This window comes from Chelonoidis abingdonii, chromosome 5 (genome assembly GCF_003597395.2).
Source record: "Chelonoidis abingdonii isolate Lonesome George chromosome 5, CheloAbing_2.0, whole genome shotgun sequence".
Taxonomy (NCBI): Eukaryota; Metazoa; Chordata; order Testudines; family Testudinidae; genus Chelonoidis; species Chelonoidis abingdonii.
The window spans coordinates 35,069,551-35,089,037 of record NC_133773.1 but is presented as its reverse complement, the minus strand read 5'-3'; the positions used below and the strand labels follow the sequence as shown (position 1 = coordinate 35,089,037).

At 41.4% G+C, this 19,487-nt stretch overlaps 1 protein-coding gene across 5 annotated transcripts in view; it reads left to right on the top strand.

Moving 5' to 3' along the window:
* The window catches only part of NFKB1 (nuclear factor kappa B subunit 1), an 82,270-nt gene that overhangs the window by 36,549 nt on the left and 26,234 nt on the right, over nt 1–19,487 (top strand). For all 5 annotated transcript variants that reach the window (XM_032782939.2, XM_032782938.2, XM_075066225.1 and 2 more), the window contains 6 exons: nt 7,659–7,807; nt 8,477–8,640; nt 9,542–9,700; nt 12,872–12,976; nt 15,113–15,204; nt 15,816–15,954. In XM_032782939.2, coding sequence (XP_032638830.1) covers nt 7,659–7,807; nt 8,477–8,640; nt 9,542–9,700; nt 12,872–12,976; nt 15,113–15,204; nt 15,816–15,954 — 808 coding nt within the window. The remainder of the gene's footprint in view (nt 1–7,658; nt 7,808–8,476; nt 8,641–9,541; nt 9,701–12,871; nt 12,977–15,112; nt 15,205–15,815; nt 15,955–19,487) is intronic.

Below are 19,487 nucleotides of genomic sequence, written 5' to 3'. Positions count from 1 at the left end.
GTGGTGGCAAGAGGCACCCTCCAGATGGCCTGGGACACTATGGACTCGGCGGCCAGGGTATTCACCTCCGCAATGGTCATGAGACACAGCTCTTGGTTACAGTCCTCTGGGCTGTCTCAGGAGATGCAGACTACCCTTCAGGACCTTCCATTTGAGGGAGCCGTGCTCTGGCTGACGCACAGCTCCATGGCCTTAAAGACTCCCATGCCATCCTCCATTCCTTGGGCCTTCACACCCCTCAGCAGTCTAGAAAGCCTTTCTGTCTGCCTCCATCAAGGTCCTGGGGTGTCCCCCAGTCCATCTCCTACAGGAAAAAGGACAGACACAAAGGATTTAAACGGCATCACCTTTATTCTTCCTGTTCCTCTGCCCAGCTTGGTTCTTCCAGAGGCGAGGAAGCCAGAAGTAGGTGTTTTGAGGACCAGAGCGACTTACCTGGCCAAATGGAAGCGGTTCACTTATTGGACCTTGGATAAAGGCATTCAGCTCAAGCAGGCCTCACTGCAGTTGATCCTGGACTACCTTCTGCATCTCAAGCTCCCGGGCCTGTCCCTTTCATCTATCAAGGTCCTCTTGGCCACTGTTTTGGCCTTCCAACTGCCGCTTGAGGGTAGGTCAGTTTTTGCCAAGGACATGGCTGCCAGTTCCTTCAGGGCCTTGAGCACCTTTTGCTTGCACATCAGGGACCCCATTCCACCATGGGACCTGACTCTTGTGCTGTCGCGGCTCATAGGACCCCCCCTTTGAGCCTCTGGCTTCCTGCTCTCTTTCTCTTGTCCTGAAAGGTCATGTTCCTAGTTGCAATAATATCCGCCTGCTGGGTCTCTGAGATTAGGGCGCTTACCTCGGAACCACCCGAAACAGTCTTCTGCAAAGACAAGGTCCAGGTGCAGGCACATCCGGCTTTCCTGCTCAAGGTGGTCTCGCAGTTTCATACAGGCAAGAACATTTGCTTGCCTGCCTTTTTTCCAAAGCCTCGTAAAAAGGAGGAGGAGAGTCGACGGCATTCCCTAGATGTCAGGAGGGCACTAGCCTTTTACATTTAAAGGACCAAACCATTTTGCAAGTCGACACAATTGTTCATTGCAGTAGCCAACAGGATGAAAAGTCATCCAGTGTCTGCTCAAAGAATTTCTTCTGGATCCTGCCTATATTCACTGCTGCTATGATCAGGCAAATGTATCACCTCTGGCATCTGTCACCACCCACTCAACCAGGGCGCAAGCCTCTCTGGCAGCTTTCCAAGCCCAAGTGTCTATGCAGGACATCTGTCGGGTTGCCACCTGGTTGGCCATCCACACCTTCACAGCCCATTACCCACGTACCCAGCAGGCCAGGGATAATGCACAGCAGTACTGCAAGTGGCTGAACTGTGGACTTCGAGCCCACTTCCAAAGACACTGCTTGTGAATCACCTAGAATGGAATTGACATGAACAAGCACTGGAAGAAGAAAAAACAGTTACCTACCTTTTTGTAACTGTTGTTCTTCAAGATGTGTCGCTCATGTCCATTCTATTACCCGCCCTCCTACCCCACTGTTGGACTTGCTGGCAAGAAGGAACTGAGAGGATGTAGGATCGGCAGCACCTAATATACCAGCGCTTGAGCATGGCACTCAAGAGGATACTACTGCCAACGCTTCGGGTACTGCTAAGGCAAAAATCTCCGACAACTGTGCATGTTAGTGTGCACACACCCAATGGAATGAACATGAGCAACACATCTCGAAAAACAACAGTTAAGAAAAGGTAGGTAATGGGGTGTGACGATGCCATTCTGGCGGGACCCAACTGAGAGTGCCAGTTCAGGACCGATTGCTTAAACAGGGCAGTTACAGCCCTAGGCTGGGGTTTTTCCACCTTTAAGGCAAACCAAACCAGCCAGACAAAAAGGACTTCGGTTTTACCCACTGGCTAACCACAAGTCACACAAGCAATTTCCTTAGACACTCTAGTCTCCCAGTATCACCACCAATCTCACTCATCCTGGGGATGAATGGTTATGAAAACCAACACCCCAATAAAAGAAAACGGTTCTCTCGATCCCAAAGAATCAAGCCCCAGACCCAGGTCAGTATACACATTAGATCTTAGCCACAAATCACACTGTTGCCAATCCTTTAGAATCTAAAATCTAAAGGTTTATTCATAAAAGGAAAAAGATGTAGTTGAGAGCTAGAATTGGTTAAATAGAATCAGTTACATATAGTAATGGCAAAGTTCTTAGTTCAGGCATGTAGCAGTGATGGAGTAAACTGCAGGTTTAAATCAAGTCTCTGGAGTACATCCCCAGCTGGGATGGGTCATTCAGTCCTTTGTTCAGAGCTTCAGTTTGTAGCAAAGTCCCTCCAGAGGTAAGAAGCAGGATTGAAGACAAGATGGAGATGAGGCATCAGCCTTATATAGGCTCTTCCAGGTGTAAGAACACTTCTTTGTTCTTACTGTGGAAAATTACAGCAAAATGGAGTCTGGAGTCACATGAGCAAGTTCCTGCACACCCTGCTGAGTTACAAGGCATATCTGCCTCCTCTCAATGGGTCAGTTGTGTAGCTGATGGTCCTTAATGGGCCGTCAAGCAGGCTAGGCAGAGCTAACACCAACTTGTCTGGGATGTCTCCCAGAATCACAGCACAGAGTTGAAATACAGACAGTATAGAGCTAATACTCATACATACATATAGACAGCATAATCATAACCAGCAACCTGGTCTTAGACATCTTATATGACCCCCTTTACATAAGATTTGGTGCCATTATAGCACCTTGGTTGCAACCATGTTCTATATGGTCCCAGTTTATATCAATAACATCACACGGGGGTTTTTTAAAGCTGAGCTCCTAACTCTGTAATGTGGCAACTAAATAAGATGCCTGATTTTCAAAGATGCTGAAGACCTCCAGCTCACATTGACTTAAGTCAAATCAGGAAGCCATTTATATTTAGATGCAGAAGTATGTACTCAGTTGTCTAATTTTTAGGCACTCAAATTTTAGGGACACTATCACACTGTGGCCTAAAAATGTTTTACTTTAAGTAACAGCTAAGGTTGTGCAAATCCTGCAAACACCTACACATGTGAGTAACTTTACACACAGAAATAATGGAATTATTCATGTCTGTAAAGTTACTCACATTTTGAAGTGTTTGCAGAACTTGGGCCAAATGTTGCTGTAACTGAAAGAGATTAGAAAGAAGGAACAGATTCTCAATTTTTACTTTGTTGACTTCATGCATTTCACAGCACTTTGTATAGTTAGTTTTGCTGTTTGCTCTCCCTAATCAGTCAGTTGGTTTCACTTGCTTGTATAAGGTACAGAAAAACATCTTTAAAATAGTCAAATGTGATTTGTAAACCATAAAAACTGCTGAGCAGACTCAGGGAGCTGTGAAGCCGTTGAAACTACTTTCAACTTAATGTTTTGAAATTCTCTAACTCTCAAGATGTCCCTTTAATCTCTAAAACAAATCTTAAACAGAAACATCAGATAAATGTGACTATGCAGCATTTTTAACTTTATCAGATTAGGTAAACTGAACACTGCTTCCATATGGTAGATGCACAGCAAATATTGCAACTATACTCTTACTGGGACTCCTTATTTTCTTTTTCTCTGTCTTTGATAGTAACTGGCTCCTTAGAAACCAAATATTTAATAATTTCCTTGTTAAACAAGAAATTAAACAGTAAAGTGATATTTAGATATTCTCATAATAGCTGAACGTTTCCTTCTTGCCATATTTTATTTTATCTATCTTGTTATGTTGGCACCAGTCACTGTAGTATCTGAATGCCTCTAGATGTTCGGCACTGATACATTTTGTATAACTTTCTAGAAATAATGTACTTGTCAGTAATTAATGTCTGACTATTTTTGGAATTCTCAGTGGAAAAAATTTGACGAGTACATATGCAAGTGACCTGTTACCAGATTAAATTTAGAATTAATTGTGAAATACTGTGAATGGTGTCCACAGTTCAAGAAGGATGTTGAAAAATTGGAGAGAGTTCAGAGTAGAGCCACGGAAATGGCTGAAGGCTCAGAAACCATGCCTTAAAATGAGAAACTCAAGGAGCTCAAGCTATTTATTTTATGAAAGAGAAGATAATGGAGTGATCTGTTTATTTTATCAAAGAGAAGATTATAGGGTGACTTGATCAAACTCTGTAAGTAGCTACATAGGGAACAAAACTTTGATAATGGGCTCTTCAATCTAGCAGACAAAGGTATAACATGATCCAAAGGCTGGAAGTTGAAGGTAGACAAATTCAGACTTGAAATAAAGCACACATTTTTACCAATGAAGGCATAGGCACCAACTTTCTCCGGCGCTGGTGGGTGCCCGGCTTTTTCATCACCCCAGGCCCCACCCCGACTCCACCCCAGCCCTGCCCCCAGCCCCGCCCCCATTCCTACCCCATCCCCAAAGTTCTCGCCCTAACTCCACCCCTCCCTGCCCCTATTGGATCCCTTCCCCAAATCCCCACCCTGGCCCCGCCTCTCCTCCCAGCGTGCCGGATTCCCCCTCCTCTACCCTCCCTCACTGCCCCGCGAATCAGCTGTTTCATGGCACAAGCGCTGGGAGGGAGGGGGAGAAGCAGGACGTGGCAGCATGCTTGCGGAGGAGGCAGAGGTGAGCTGGAGCAAGGGGGTGGGGCGGGGCCACGGGGAGCTGCTGGTGGGTGCTGAGCATGCACCAATTTTTTAACATGGGTGCTCCAGCCCTGGAGCACCCACAGAGTTGGCACCTATGATTGAAGGTAAATAACCATGGGGACAACTTACTCTAAGGCTTGTGGTGGATTCTCCATTGGCAATTTTTAAATCAAGAGTAGATGTATTTCTAAAATATATGTTCTAGTTCAAACAGGAATTAATTTGGGGAAGTCTATGGCCTATCTTATGCCGGAGGTCAGACCAGATAATCACATTGCTCCCTTCTGGCTTTGTGATCTAACAATCTATATACAAGTTACATTTTAGAGAACTCTAGCTTCTCTCCCTATGCCGATTACAAAGACTGTGTTGAGCTGAGTAAACCATGTGAAGATTACAATCTTGATACCACAGTACTTAAATGTTCTGCTTTCAGATGTCTTGGAAAGTCCTTAAAACCCAGCAGCACTAGATACTGTTTCACTGTGGTTTGAACAGCTGATACAGAACTGTCTTGAGCTATTCTGACACAAATATGGAACATGCACATTATTTATTCTTTATCATTTATAGAGCGATGGAGATACACAAGGCACTTTATAATAGTGAAAATGCATATGTCAAAAACAGGAAATAATGTATCCTAGAGAGTTATTAATCATTATCATCATACTTGGGACATAAGTTGCAATTTTCATTCTCAAATCATTTTGTAAATGTTAATTAGTAATCATTGTACCTCTTTGAGGTTGACAAGTAAGTATTATCACACCCATTTAACAAATGAGGAAGATGAGGCAGTGACTTGGGCAAGGCTGTAGGTTGAATCACTATCAGAGTTGGGATTAGTTCATGTGTGCTAGTCTTATGTTTAGACCACATCACGCTTTTAAACTAGAGGCATTTTTATTGTACAGTGCAGGTAAAACAAACAAGTAGCAGACAAGTGGGTTATGAGAGGATTTTTACAGACACGTGCTTCCTGGAACTGTTTAGCTTTTAGCAGTGAGTAAGAGGGAGTCATGTGGGAGGGCACTGGGCAAATGTTGAGACTGTTCCAAGTGTAATGGAGTGGAATCAAGAAGGACTAAAGGAAACAAAAAAAGTAAGCAACACATGTTACAGTGGTGAAATAATGGTGAGTTCTGATGATCAGTCTTATCAATACAAGAAGCTGAAGTAATTTAGTCATCACTCTTACTGTACAGTAGAATCTCCACTTACAAACTCGTTGATTGAGGAATTCATAAAATCAAAAAGCTATTAAAATTGAAAATACCAAAAATACAGTTGGTGCAGTGCATACACTGTAGCATGGTTCACTGCATCAATTTCTTCTCTTTCCAACACTGCACAGTGAGTTCCAGTGTGTTTCAGGCCTGAGAATGTGATGGGATGTCAAGTTGTTCTTCATCAATCTCACTTTCGTTATATAATTGTTATTTTTTCCTTCAGGAAGAATGGTTTGTGTAACTGATTGTTTGTCTGACTGGTTTTGTAAAATCAATGTTCTACTGCAGTTGTGTATGCTTATCCTTCAGTATCCTGTTTGATTAAATCTACATGTTTCTGTAATGCAAATGACTTCACCTGGGGCTAAATGTGAGAAAAGACTTCTTGATAAACTGGTTAGTTAATTAAGTGAAACTGTGGGAAGGGTGTTTTAGAAACAGTGGGTATGGGTTTGAAGATTTTACACTAAGTATATTTTAAAAGATGTGGATAATTGATAATCAGTTGATTAACACAGCTTGTGAGAGAAGCTAGTCAGAGATGTGAATGATATCAACAATAAAATAAAGCCCTTATAAAATTGCTATTTGATCAGTGCTTTTTAATTTGTACGTCTGTGGCATCTCTTGTTTTTATAACCATAATCTTTAATATTGTGTCAGAAAAAAAGATGTTGTGAGAAGCTAGGAGACAGAGTTCGACACAATTCTGCACCAGTGGTCCTATGCACTCAGTTCACCACGATCCCAATCCTGCAAAAACGTATGCATGTGCTTATCTTTTTTTCTCATGTATAGTTCAGTGGGACTATGCACGTGAGTAAAAAGCAAAACAAAACAAAACATATGCATTAGTATTTTCAGGACTGGGCCTCGTGTGTGAAGTGGAAGATGGTCCGGTTATTAGGGTGCTATCCTGAAAACGATATTCAATTCCCTGCTCTGCCACAGATTTCCTCTGTGATCATTGGGGTGTCTCTTTGCCTCTCAGTTCCCCATCTGTAAAATGGGGACACTTCTTCCTTGTCTTACGAGGTGTTGTAAGGATAAATGTGTTGATTGTGAGTACTAAGATACTATGGTAATAAAGGCTATTGTAAGTGCCTAAGATAGATGCAGTTTTCTGAGCCAATGTAGAATACTTTCTTATGAACATAGAATGAATTCCATGCCAAATGTCTCTCTGAAAAAACCTCTGCCAAAGGGGGTTATTGAGAACACAGCATTGTAAAGAAAATGCAGTAATCTACATAATATTTCAATCTTAACTTTTTGGGAGCACTTTTACATTCAGGAAAACAGTGCATTTTCTTGATGCTAAACACATACCATTTCACTGCACTTCTTAACATGCTTTAATGTCTATTGAGACTGCAGTCTACTGAATGGAATTTAACCTACTTAGCACAAAAGGCCAAAGTGAAATATTTACTTATTTATTTTCTGAAAAATGGATGTAAGTGCCTCTCTTGAACTGTTTTTCTCATTATTTTTGTTTTCACTCCTGCTATTTGTAGGTTGAGTTTAATTTATTTTTGTTGCATTTACTTTGAAAAAAAAAAACAGTTATTAAATGAATTGATAAGACTCTCCTCTTTGGTGACAAGGGACAATCATTTTATCTTTTTTGTATTTCGTGAAGGAAGGAATGAAAACATATGAACTGTATGCAAATTTGTTTGTACTCAGATATCAAAGTGACGGAAAATACCTACTGAGAGTAATGATAATGTTCCATTTTTTTAAATATTTGTTGTGCTTGTTTACAGATCTTCAATTATGTTGGGCCTGCAAAAGTAATTGTTCAGTTAGTCACTAATGGAAAAAACGTCCACCTGCATGCCCACAGCTTGGTGGGTAAATATTGTGAGGAAGGAGTATGCACAGTTAATGCAGGACCTAAGGATATGGTAGTAGGGTGAGTACACTGATATATCTGGCAAAGCTTGTGGGCAGAGAATTGAGTATAAAAACTGTAACTGGTGAGACAAAAATTGTAAAGGTAAACCATTAAATGGAGCATTAGTCCTTCACTTTCTGCTCTGTACTTTGATCATACCTTAAAATGGAAAAATAAATGTGGTCTCAGTTTATCCCTAGTTAGAAGACACTGACATGTAGGAGATAGAGGGATTTTTGCACAATAGTTAAAAATATAGAAGACCACTGGTTTTAAAATCAAACTCTTCTCCCTACACAATTCATGAGTTTGAACATCTCTGGTTATGGCAGTACCAAGATAGAGCAAGCATGCCAAATTTTCAAATATTGTTTCCTCAGTTGCATCCACAACATGAACACGTGCACAAAATCAGTAACTGCTCATGCAAATGGGTACTTGTGTGTCAGGTTACCTGTTTTTTGCACCCACATGACCATTGGCACTCAGTGGTTTAGGTTTTGTATATGCAGTGGGTGCTCACACATTTTGTAAGTTCTGTTCGATCACCCACATTTGAAAACTTAGTCTTTCCATTGACTTCAGTGGACTTTGGATCAACCTCAAGTGATTATGATTACAAAGAGAGACTGGGGGCAACTTCTGCATAAGGGACTAAGAAAATATTTCTCTGATCATATTGTGTAGGTTTCCAAACCTAGGGATACTTCATGTCACTAAGAAGAAAGTGTTTGAAACTCTGGAAGCACGAATGACAGATGCCTGTAAAAAAGGATACAATCCTGGGCTCCTAGTGCATCCTGAACTCAACTATATTCAAGCAGAAGGTGGTGGAGAGAGACAACTAACAGGTGGGTGGAATGTTATTCATTTGATTGTCATGGATCTTGAGGACATGTATTTTTGATAATAGATTTTGCTCCAAGAAACACAGATTTTCAGCCGGGATAATGTCTAAGTAGGCTCCCTAGGTAGTCTTCCCCCAGCTGTGTGTTTCGAGCGGTACTTTGCTTTTGGGATCTCCATTTCATCATGCATGCAGATCCAAACAACCCTCTCTCCTAGATTTCAGCAACATTTACAACTGTGCATGAGTTTCGCCAACAATGCTGCCATCTTCAACCCCTGTTTAATAGGCTGAGAAACTGAGTCACTTTGTATTATCGTGGAGAGCTATTGGATCCTTTAAGTGGTTGTAGACAGAATGGAGATCCCCCTGGGGAAAGATCATCCCTGCAATCCCTGCTTTACACATATACCTGCAAAACCTTGGGTCAGCATTGCTCCCAGATTGTTAATGAAAGACTGAAGGGCCAATCCAGCTCTGACTACGGCACAGCCAGAAGTTAGAGAATACTTACTTATTTTACTGCTGGTTAGTGCCAGCTTCTAAATGTGAACTTTGCTTAAATAACTGCAGTATCTTATCCTTGTCCTCCTTTATCATATTTCCACCCATTGTAAACTCCGCAGGGCCGGGACTGCGCCTTTTTTTGTACGTTTGCGAGATGTCTGGCACAATTTTGGGTGCAGTATAAATAATAATATACAGGCAATAAATTGCATGTCACTCCATTTATTAGAAGTGCAGAATGCAGTGAATTACCCCTTTACTATTTTCCAAATAAAAATAAGAATTGAAGCTAATGGTTAAAAAAAAAAAAAAAAAAGCAACTTTTATCAGTGCTTTTTGGAGGTAGAATTATTTTCCCCCGTGTTGTCAATTTTATCTCTGCTATTGATTCTTTCTAGAGAGGGAAAGAGAAATCATCCGTCAGGCAGCCGTTCAGCAGACTAAAGAGATGGACCTCAGCGTGGTGCGACTCATGTTCACAGCCTTCCTCCCCGACAGCACTGGCAGCTTCACAAGAAGGCTTGATCCTGTCATATCAGATGCAATATATGACAGCAGTAAGTACATTTGGCTTTCATGTCCTTTTTAACAGGCACGGATCTTACATTCCCTTTCTAGGAACATAGGCCATAGGAATTGCCAGACTAGATCAGACCCCAGGTCTAGTTAGTTTCTATTCTGTCTCTGACAGTGGCCAGTGCCATACGCTTCAGAAGAAGGTGTAAGAACCCCACATTAGGCTGATGTGAGATAATCTGCCCCTCACACTGGGTGTCATCCAGGTCTCTAGTAGTAAGAGAGTGGCCTGAGCCCTGAAGCATGAGATTTAATATTCTATAATGGGGTCCTTGGTGGGCTAAGGGACCTAACAGTAAGCATCCACTCAGTTGTAGGCCAAATCCAACCCAGGGCCCTAAGTAGATCAGCAGTGTTTGGCCTCTCGGAGGAGCCCTCTGAGCGACCTTCCCTGGGTTGCTTCCTACCACTGCTTCCTTCTTTCAGCTTCTGCCCCCAAATAAGGAGAAAACTGCCAGCCCCAGCTAGGCTCCGCATACAGTCCTGTTTCTTCAAGGAGGCTTCTCCAGCCCCTTTTGGCAGGAGTCTTCAGGATAGGTTTGCACTCCTCCCCCTTCTGAGCTGGGTTGCTCCCTTTTCAACCATGTCTCCAGTTGGAGCATGCTTTGCAGGGTTGGAGGGGCCAGGCTACCTGGACCCAGTGTAGTCCTTTAACCCCTTCTGTTCCAGTGAGGAGTTTATATACCCTATCAGACATCCCTTCCAAAAATTCTACTATTATGACAACATTTGTTATTCTTGTTATTCATATAAATGTCCAGTTCCTTTCTGAATCTTGATAAGTTCTTGACTTCAACGACTTCCTCAACAACTTCCTGTGACAAAGAGTTACACAATCTAATGGGTATCCCTAGCCTCTGTTTTCCAGAAGCTGGGAATGGGCATCAGGGGATGGATCACTTGGTAATTACCTGTTCTGTTCATTCCCTCTGAAGCACCTGGTATAGGCGACTGTCGGAAGACAGGATATTGGGCTAGATGGACTTTTGGTCTGACCCAGTATGGCCATTCTTATGTTCTAGCTGTACATTCTGTGAAAAAGTATTTCCTTGCATCCCTTTTGAATTTGTCATTTTATAATTTAATTGAATGTCCCCTTGTCCTTGTGTTATGAAATGGGCAGAACAGAAGTTCTTGATTTACCATTTCTAGACCATTCATTATTATCATGTCCACTCTGTTCATCTCCTTTCTGAGGTAAACAATCCCAATCTTTTCAATCTTTCTCCATATGAGAGCTTTTCCCATGCCTTTGATCATTTTCATTGCCCTTCTCTGAACTCCCTCTAATTCTGCAATTCTCCAACCTGCTACTGATGACTACTAATTTAGCAATATTCATGCAATAATAAGAAAAAGTATATACATTTTTTTTTGCATTACATTACTTGCATTTTCTGGAAGAGAAAAAGCCCCAGGTGCATTATCTGGAGGGTGATGTGAACTACCAAGTGGTGTCTTTGAGGAATGTTGTTGGTTTACTTTAGTATCTGTTATAATTCCAATATGCTTTCATTACGGTAACACACACCTGCATATTGATACAATAAGCAGAGGGGGGAAGTTACAATACAAACTGAGGTATAGTGTACACCAAGCCACATTGAAAGGAAGTTGATGTTGCTCTTTGCTTTTTGTTGTTGTTTTTAAGTCTGAGCATCAAAGTCTTTCTCTTCCATTTGTGGGGAAGGTGGAGGAAATAGATGCACCTATCTCTCTCACTGTCTAGGTTTTCATACCGCTCGCTGCCAGTGACCAGAGTATCTCAGACCACCAACTAAATTCATTTATTTCAAAAGACACATGGATTATTTTTTCTTTTAATTTTTTTTGAGTGAATCTAGTGATCTTGAATGGTGCCATTGAAGTCCTCTGCAGTACAGATGCAGCATGTGGCAGTGCAAGCTTCTGCCATGCTGCCCTGCTTTTGTGTCTCACGCCTCGCCTGAAGCTATTATTTGTAATGGTGTGAGGATAGTTCTGTGTCCAGGCCCTTTTAACTCTTGACATATCTATTGAGATTGCAAATAATTGCCAAGTTTGATGGTGACGATATGGACCCCAGTCCACTGTGAACTGGACAGGGACTAACCAACTCTTTTTAGGTAGGCCACAGAGCAGTAAAGAAACAGGAGATTTAAAAATATATAGTGACGTACACACACACACACCCCACATCAAGCAGTTAGTGGGACAAAGGAAGAGAGCAAGAGAGAAAATGCGATGCAGTTCTCACATGGCATTTTTAATTAGTAACAATGGAGAGTCTTGAGTCTTGATTCCCCACTGCATTACTTGGCTGGTATTGTGCTCATACAGGACTAGCACAGTAGTGAATGAGGCCCTTATTTTGTAGTCCATAGTCAGGCAAGATTTCTACAGAAGTCAATGGGAGTTTTGCCTGCATAAGGAGTACAAAATCAGGCCGTTAAGATGAAAAATTAGTGGTTCATCCTTCACTTTCACAAGATAAGGAATCCAGACAGTACCACGTGATTCTTGTTTGAGGTTTGTCTTTTATCCCACTTCTGTGCTTTTTTGTTCACTAGGCTTGGCAGAATTTGATATTTTTTTCTAATTTTGATGGTTTTTCTCCATTTTTATTTTTAAGATTTTATTTACTATTTTTAACTATGTTTGTTTACAGTTGGGATAGTAGGGCTGGGGTTAGAGTTGGGGCAGTGCTGACAGTGGGACTGCATGGGGCTCTCTGTTCAGCTAACGGGCCAAAGACACCAGAGTGCAAGGTGGGGGAGGAGGCTATGGTCATCCTGGCCCCGTGAAGCAGAGAATCCCCTGGCCAAGTCTATAAGGAAAACAAACCCTTGACCTCAGGGTGTTGCTGAACATGTGCTGCCTGGGGACAGTTCCCATACTCCTGGCTGGTGTGCAAATCAGGCCGTGACAGCAGAGCTGCATAGGGCTACCTGCACAGCTGCAGGGCCGGTGACACCCAGTCCCTGCAGGCATGCCGACTGTTACCAATCAATATTGTTTTCTTTGATTTCAGTGCATCAGCCAAAAGCTATGTTTACTGGCAGTATGGATTAAAACCAAACCCTGACAAACCTATTTTTAGCCTACAGCTGTCAGCAGAGTCAATACTGCTGTCAGCAGAATAACATCTTGTTTCAATTCGTCCCTTTTGACAGAAGCCCCCAATGCATCCAATTTAAAGATTGTAAGAATGGACAGAACAGCAGGATGTGTGACAGGAGGAGAGGAGATTTACCTTCTTTGTGACAAGGTTCAGAAAGGTAAGAGCCCCAAACTGTCAGGTGTTCTGAATTGGCCCCTTTGATTGGGATTATAAAGTAGTTTTGCTTTGTTTCTCATGGACTGTATGCTTAAGGCCTGCAGTAGTGGCCTAGCATTCCAAGGTCCTGTGCCACCACCGCTCCCGTTAACTTCAGCTGGGTTTGTGAGTTCTCAGCATTTCTGAAAATCAGGCCAGCAGTGATTAGGGCAGCGATTAGTGATCGTACACAGCCCACCCGTAAGTAATTTGTATGGGAACAGCCTGGAGAGCTGGGGGAAAGAAACTCACGTACCCTTTTCCCTCTCCCTCAACCAGCAGACATTGACAAGGACACCACCCGAGCCCCTCTGAAGTTTCTGTTCTAACTCCACAGGCTGCCAGGGCTTGTGAACACTGGGTATGCGCAATCGTGGACCCTGTGACCACACCCCTGTGGTGCCCCCAACCCCTTGTATAATGTGTAGTGGGAGCTGTGGGTGCCCAACACTGCCAATAATCAGGCCATATTTATGTAGATGTCAAAGGGAATGAACCTGTAAATAGCTACTACCAGGTATCAGGCTTGTGCAATGTGAGGCATCCTGTGGACTCACAGTAGTAAACATTATTCCTGGATTGAAGTGTTTGCAGGATCAGGCTCAAAATATGGATTTTGATGCCTTATTTAAGATGCTCAAATTTGAATATATTGGCCTTTGTTTTCAATATTCTGGTTTCCTGTTCATAGATGGAAGTAAGCAGAAAAGAAAAAGGGGGCTTGGAGTGTTTTAATCTGTTGATTAAAACAGGGACCCACAGATCTACTTTATCTCTACAACAGCATGCACAGTTCTCTACCTGACTGTAGAGTAGAGTTGTTAAATGATTCAGGCATTTTCTGTTATTCCACACTGCAGCAGAGAAGGGTGTGGGAGAAGACGGCATACCGTGTAGTTCTGTAGGGAAGAGAGAAACTGGTAGAGTTTGGGGAAATGTTTTTTTTTTTCCTTAACACTGTAAATCCACGGCCTTTCCAGGGGATTAAGTAAAATGTAATTTTTTTCTTAAGTCTGAATAAATGGAAACTCCAAAGTGGGGTTTCCCCTTAGACTGAGTGGGGTTTCCCCTGACTCCGTCACTCTCTGAAACCTCCGTGCACTAGGAAACTTGAATGCACACAGTAACAGCGTTGGAAGGAGTGTTTCTAAATCTGAATGCAGCCAGAATGGGGATCAGGTGGAATCAGCCCACCTACCCTAAGGCCCCTTCCCATTGTTTAGGAAAATAAAGAGTTCCTGGCCATTAGCCAAGACAGAAAATGGGCCTTTCATATCTCTCCTCTCCAGGATGCTGAAGAAAGAGTCCTCAGGATGTCCTGTTTCCCTACCTCTTCAAAGAGGTCTATACAGAAGGCCCCCAGCCCAACAGAAATGTCTCTGCCCCCTTGCACTGCTTTGTGAAGGGGAGAGTAAATGCATTGCTGGAAAGTACTTAGCTCATGACTGCTGCTGGAAGTAGCTGCTGTCACTCTTAGCAGTAGCTGAGAAGTGGCTTTTTGCCAGCAGTAAATAGAACTTGAACCTGAACAGTTGAAGTTTCATTCAGATTTCAGAATTCAGACTGTGGGGAGGGGATCTTGTATTTCACACCATACGTTCTCCCATCCCTACATTCTGTATCGAGCTACTGCATTAATCTTGTTTAACCATAGAACAGGAAGCAGTGAACCTGATTTTCCACTCACACCAGTTTAAAATAAGAGTAACACCACTGAAGTCACAAGAATTACATCAGTGTAAAACTGGTGGAAATAAAAGCAGAATTCGACCCCAAATAATGTTTATATAAATCTTCCTAAACTTATTGTACTTGAGAGGGGTAAAGTTCTTGATGTTTAATGTATTCTTCTAAATGCTGCACATTACCACAGAAAACATACTAGGTGCAATTCATCATTAGAGAGAATTATTTTCCTTTACCAAAAATCTTTTATTGTTGTTTATAGTATACAGTATGAATTAGTGCTAGGAAAAATATAATCTCCTAAAATCCACTGTTAGAACTGCCATCCACCATATTATTTTTTATTAGAAATTGATTTAACCAAAAGCTTAAAAAAAACCTAGAGGAATTAACACACTCACGCTGTTTGCAGATGATATTCAAATTCGTTTTTATGAAGAGGATGAAAATGGTGGCGTATGGGAAGGCTTTGGAGATTTTTCTCCTACAGATGTACATAGGCAGGTAAGTGACCAAATAGCTGTCATTTGCTAATGGCTCTCAATTCTTCAGCTAGTAGGGTGCCATTTGAACTGATGGCTTAGTAGTGAAAGGCTCTAAATCTCAATACTAATTTTCTCAGTCACCATCTCTGTTACTTCATAAGAATAAATATGGGCTGGATTTATTTTAAACTGGAAATCATAGTGCCGATGAAAGGTAGAAACACACTAAAAGGACATTTGAAAACTCTGGTGCGAAAGTAATGGTAAGGGAGAAATGTAAGGCATGTCTATGGAAACATAGTACAGGTTAAAATGTCTCCAGAGCTCCTACAGGAATACATGGAAAAAAGATAAAGCAAGAGAGAAAAATACAATACCCACATGTGTTATATATTCATGTATCATGTGACAGTTCAATGTTTTAAAAGGCATTTAAACTGTAATTAGCTCCAAACTAGAAGTGAAAAATAAAATGGGAATTTATAGTTGTGGTAGCCTTCATGCAAGTGAGATATTCCTCTCAGCTGTGACTAACTCAAATCCCCCCAAATACAAAAAGTTAGATGTAAAGCAATATCTTGTTTCAGAAAACTCTGTTCCTGACAACCTGCTGATCAATATTTTTCACAGTTTGCTATTGTATTCAAAACCCCAAAGTACAGAGATGTCAATATCACAAAACCAGCATCTGTTTTTGTCCAACTGCGGCGGAAATCTGATCTGGAAACAAGTGAGCCAAAGCCGTTTCTGTACTACCCAGAAATCAAAGGTAATTCATTTAACCTGTTCCATGCGTTACAAAGGAGAAATATCCTGTTTGTGAAACAGCAGAGTCCTCATGTGTTTCCTGATGTTGGGTAATGTCCGTGTTCTGTGGTTTTTTTAGCTCTAGAAAATACTACACTTGTTGCTCATATTGGCCAGAATTAATGGAAAAACTAGTCAGGGCAGAATGTGTTTACTTTGATATTTTATATTGGACTGTTGTGCAGTAAACACACCGGTCCATACAAGGGATTAGTGCCAACAGGTATCTTATACACATAGAACATATATATGCAGTAGGTGGTGCTTTTTTCCCCCGAGTCACTTCTGAAACAATACTAGAGGTTGTTGTACTGCAGGTGCTGCCTTTCAGATGAAACATAAAACCAGGGTCCTGACTAGAGCTGATGAGAAAATAGAAAATATATTTTGCATTTTTCTTTCATTGAAATTTTAGTAATGTTCTGACCAGCTCTAGTCCTGAGCACTTGTGTTCATCAAATAACCCCTGGCACCTTTTGCAAGAGGAAGTGTGGTGTGATTGGTGTGGTTTTTTTATTACAATATTGTAAATCTTTTAGGTGAAGTGTAATAGTTGGAATCAGACCTAGTTACTATGTTGTTCAGTGTCAGGAAGCTTATCCAGCGGTTTAATACTTTTTAAGGCGTTGCATGCTATGAATTAATCTGACTGAATTAAAAGGTTGTTCATTGTGTTCGTGTTAGAATTAATAATAAATAATAATAAAAATATTTGTATTATGGCAGAGCTCAGGGGTCCCAATCAGGGATCAAGTCTCCGTTCTGCTCGGCATCATACTACGCAGATGTAATAAAAAGACAGTAGCTTACAATCTTAAACCCTGATCCAGTAGCATATGCACATGTGCTTAAATTGAAGCACATGAATAGTCTCGTTGAAGTCAATGACTACTCGTGTGCTTTAAAGCATATACATAAGCATTTGCAGGACTGAGGATTTAGCTTGTGATGAGAAAATAGGTGGACAAAACAGAGACATGAGGGGGAGTGAGTTATTTATATTTTGGTATAATAAGCAGGAGAAAGTGACGTTTGCTGAGAAATTTCTGTGTTTGCTGATGGATATTTGAATTTAGGTGAACACTATTTTTAGCATCCAGGAACTCCTTGCCCAAATTGTATAGAAACATTTTACAATGCTCCAGATCCAGCCTACCAATTTTGAGGCTGATTTTTTTGTAGTTTTTAGAGGCATGAAAATAATTCATAGATTGTAGGGCTGGAAGGGACCTCGAGAGGTCATCGAGTCCAGTCCCCTGCCCTCATGGCAGGACCAAATACTGTCTAGACCATCCCTGATAGACATTTATCTAACCTACTCTTAAATATCTCCAGAAATGGAGATTCCACAACCTCCCTAGGCAATTTATTCCAGTGTTTAACTACCCTGACAGTTAGGAACTTTTTCCTAATGTCCAACCTAAATCTCCCTTGCTGCAGTTTAAGCCCATTGCTTCTTGTTCTATCATTAGAGGCTAAGGTGAACAAGTTTTCTCCCTCCTCCTGATGACACCCTTTTAGATACCTGAAAACTGCTATCATGTCCCCTCTCAGTCTTCTCTTTTCCAAACTAAATAAACCCAATTCTTTCAGCCTTCCTTCATAGGTCATGTTCTCAAGACCTTTAATCATTCTTGTTGCTCTTCTCTGGACCCTCTCCAATTTCTCCACATCTTTCTTGAAATGCGGTGCCCAGAACTGGACACAATACTCCAGTTGAGGCCTAACCAGCACAGAGTAGAGCGGAAGAATGACTTCTCGTGTCTTGTTTACAACACACCTGTTAATGCATCCCAGAATCACGTTTGCTTTTTTTGCAACAGTATCACACTGTTGACTCATATTTAGCTTGTGGTCCACTATGACCCCTAGATCTCTTTCTGCCATACTCCTTCCTAGACAGTCTCTTCCCAGTCTGTATGTGTGAAACTGATTGTTCCTTCCTAAGTGGAGCACTTTGCATTTGTCTTTATTGAACTTCATCCGGTTTACCTCAGACCATTTCTCCAATTTGTCCAGATCATTTTGAATTTTGACCCTGTCCTCCAAAGGAGTTGCAATCCCTCCCAGTTTGGTATCGTCTGCAAACTTAATAAGCGTACTTTCTATGCCAACATCTAAGTCGTTGATGAAGGTATTGAACAGAGCCGGTCCCAAAACAGACCCCTGCGGAACCCCACTTGTTATACCTTTCCAGCAGGATTGGGAGCCATTAATAACTACTCTCTGAGTACGGTTATCCAGCCAGTTATGCACCCACCTTATAGTAGCCCCATCTAAGTTGTATTTGCCTAGTTTATTGATAAGAATATCATGTGAGACCGTATCAAATGCCTTACTAAAGTCTAGGTATATCACATCCACCGCTTCTCCCTTGTCCACAAGACTCGTTATCCTATCAAAGAAAGCTATCAGATTGGTCTGAGGTGATTTGTTCTTTACAAATCCATGCTGGCTGTTCCCTATCACCTTGCCACCTTCCAAATGTTTGCAGATGATTTCCTTAATTACTTGCTCCATTATCTTCCCTGGAATAGAAGTTAAACTAACTGGTCTGTATTTTCCTGGGTTGTTTTTATTTCCCTTTTTATAGATGATCACTATATTTGCCCTTTTCCAGTCTTCTGGAATCTCTCCTGTCTCCCAGGATTTTCCAAAGATAATAGGAGAGGCTCAGATACCTCCTTTATTAGCTCCTTGAGTATTCTAGGATGTATTTCATCAGGCTCTGGTGACTTGCAGGCATCTAACTTTTCTAAGTTACTGACTGATGATTTCTCTAAAAGCCTTTTCATAAACTCTGTCCAACATATTATGAAGGCTGGCATTCGGGGATGGTATTCTAGCAACTGTACTGTGCTATTTCCCTATTGAATAGTGCTCACACGAGCTCAGAAATGTGTGTTTTTTTTATTTCCTGGTCCAGATTCATTAGCTGCTTTTTAGGGCTTGCTCTCTTCCTGGGGGTGAGTATATTTGATGCAGGTAACTTATCTACGTACTGCATATGTCTGTAAATTGTGTGGTCATATGTAGACTATTCATTATATTGGTTCATGTGTTCAGTGCTTGGGTCTGATGTATTGATTGATACTATTCTGCATGCAGTTTCCTTATCACGTGCCTGTTAGGAATTATTACATTGTTTGTTGGGGGATATTTTTGTTCTTTCCTCAACAGTGTTGCTGGGCTTCCTTTTTGCTAGAATTTTTATGTCACTTTTTTACAGCTCCTCTTTTCATGACTGTTTCATTTTCTGTATGTTTAACTTTAGACTGCTCGTTTTTTCCCCAGAGTCTTTGGGATTTTTTTGATGGAGCTGGGGATTCTGTTTTTCCTTTATTTGTTGTACTTTGTGTAAGGCTGGTTCTCCTGCTACTGACCTGCATGGGTTTTTTATGTCTTGCTTTAAATTCATTTTTCTTTATGACCTTTCTGGTACTGAAGTTTGCTTCATTTCAGTTAGACCCTGTTTCATTGCTAAAACATGTGGCC